The sequence below is a fragment of the Emiliania huxleyi genome (genome assembly GCF_000372725.1).
Source record: "Emiliania huxleyi CCMP1516 unplaced genomic scaffold EMIHUscaffold_6119, whole genome shotgun sequence".
In the NCBI taxonomy this organism is placed as follows: Eukaryota; Haptophyta; order Isochrysidales; family Noelaerhabdaceae; genus Emiliania; species Emiliania huxleyi.
This window is the reverse complement of record NW_005197408.1, coordinates 1-1,489: the sequence shown is the minus strand read 5'-3', so window position 1 is coordinate 1,489 and position 1,489 is coordinate 1. Positions and strand designations below refer to the sequence as shown.

The window sequence follows — 1,489 nt, the reverse complement described above, 5'->3', positions numbered from 1 at the left end:
GCTGCTGCACATCTCCGAGATCAAGGAGGGGGGCGTCGAGTCGGTGGCGGCGGAGCTGTCCGAGGGGCAGGAGGTGCAGGTCCGCGTCGTCTCCTTCGACGACAAGCGCCGCATCGGCCTCTCGATGAAGCCGTACGTCGAGCTGACTGCGGAGGAGAAGGCGGAGAAGGCGGCAGGGCGGCGGCCGCGCCGGCCGCGCGGCGGCGGCTACGACGACGACGCGGCCTTCAAGATGGAGGCGGCGGATCTAGAGAAGCTGACGCTCGACTTTGAGACCGACCCGGGCACCCCCTTCTCCGCCGCCTTCGACCGCGCAGACGCCGTGCGGGAGGCCAAGTCCAAGAAGGAGAAGTACGCGCCCGTCCTCTTGTAGTCGCGGAGCAGCGCAGGGAGTGGAGGGTGGGGGGTGGCGGGCGAGGGGGGGGCGGGGGAGGCGGGGGGGAGCACGGCCTGCAGCGTGAGTGGCGCGAGTGTCATCGTCGGCAGCGTCCGTGCGAGCGAGCGAGGGGGCCGACTTTCTGTCTCGGCTTCTTGTATTTTGATTCTCCGGCGTGCGGCGAGTTTCCGGACCCGCGCTCTGCGAAAGAAAAAAGTAATATATCTTTACTTCCAACACCCGGACGTTCCCAGGGTGATGGAAGGTTCGACGCACCCCTGGACTGTGGGCAGAGAGGTCCCTGGACTTGTCCCTGGGCACTCCACCCCGCCCCCACTTGCCCTGACTGCACAGGATAGCGTGCCCCGACAAACGGCGACACATAGCGGGGGACACTGCGCCGGGGGGTATGCCTAACTTTGGTGCTTTGTGTGGGTCGCGCTCTGCGAAAGATACACCGGGAGTGGAGACACCCGGGGCACACACGCCTCCACACAGGCCACACCCGGATACAGGGAGTAATACAGCATACACAGCTCATGGACGACACATGAGCGCTCCACACAAGATTACACACCGGCCGCACTTACTATATAAGGACCTTACCACGCAAGAGTCGTCACCTCGTCTCGTTGAGGTTGACCAAGCCGCGACTATCCCTTTCCCCATTCCCGGGGCACGAGCCGCAGGGACAGCCCGCTCTGCCTTGGGGAGTTTGTGACGGCGCACCACTCTCGAGGCGCCGGCCCCGCAGGCTCGATCTCGAAGCGGCGCAGCAGCAGCGCGAGCAGCGCGCAGAGCTCGGTCTCGGCGAGGCGCAGCCCGACACAGATGCGCGGCCCGGCGCCGAAGGTTGCGAGCGCGGCGCCGTGCGGGCCGTGCTCTCCGCGCGCGTAGCGTTCCGGGTCGAAGGCGTGCGGGTGCGAGAAGAGGTTCGGGTCGAGGCCGAGCGCAACCTGGCTCGCGGTCAGGACGAGGCAGTGAGGGCGCGGGGCGGGGGCAGCGGGGGAGCGGGGTGGGGCAGTGAGGGCAGCGGAGAAGGAAGGGTGTGTGTGAGGGGAGCGGAGACGGACGGGCTGTGGCGGTGTGGCGGTAGGCTGTGGCTGGGCCCCG

The 1,489-nt window shown here is 67.5% G+C and overlaps 1 protein-coding gene across 1 annotated transcript; it reads right to left on the bottom strand.

Moving 5' to 3' along the window:
* Positions 1-1,029: 1,029 nt before the first annotated feature.
* EMIHUDRAFT_124656 (hypothetical protein) lies at positions 1,030-1,332 on the bottom strand (the record flags this gene model as incomplete). The annotated part of the gene is made up of 1 exon (XM_005763883.1): positions 1,030-1,332. A coding segment is annotated over one exon (303 nt), but the record flags the coding sequence as incomplete, so codon positions are not given.
* Positions 1,333-1,489: the final 157 nt, after the last annotated feature.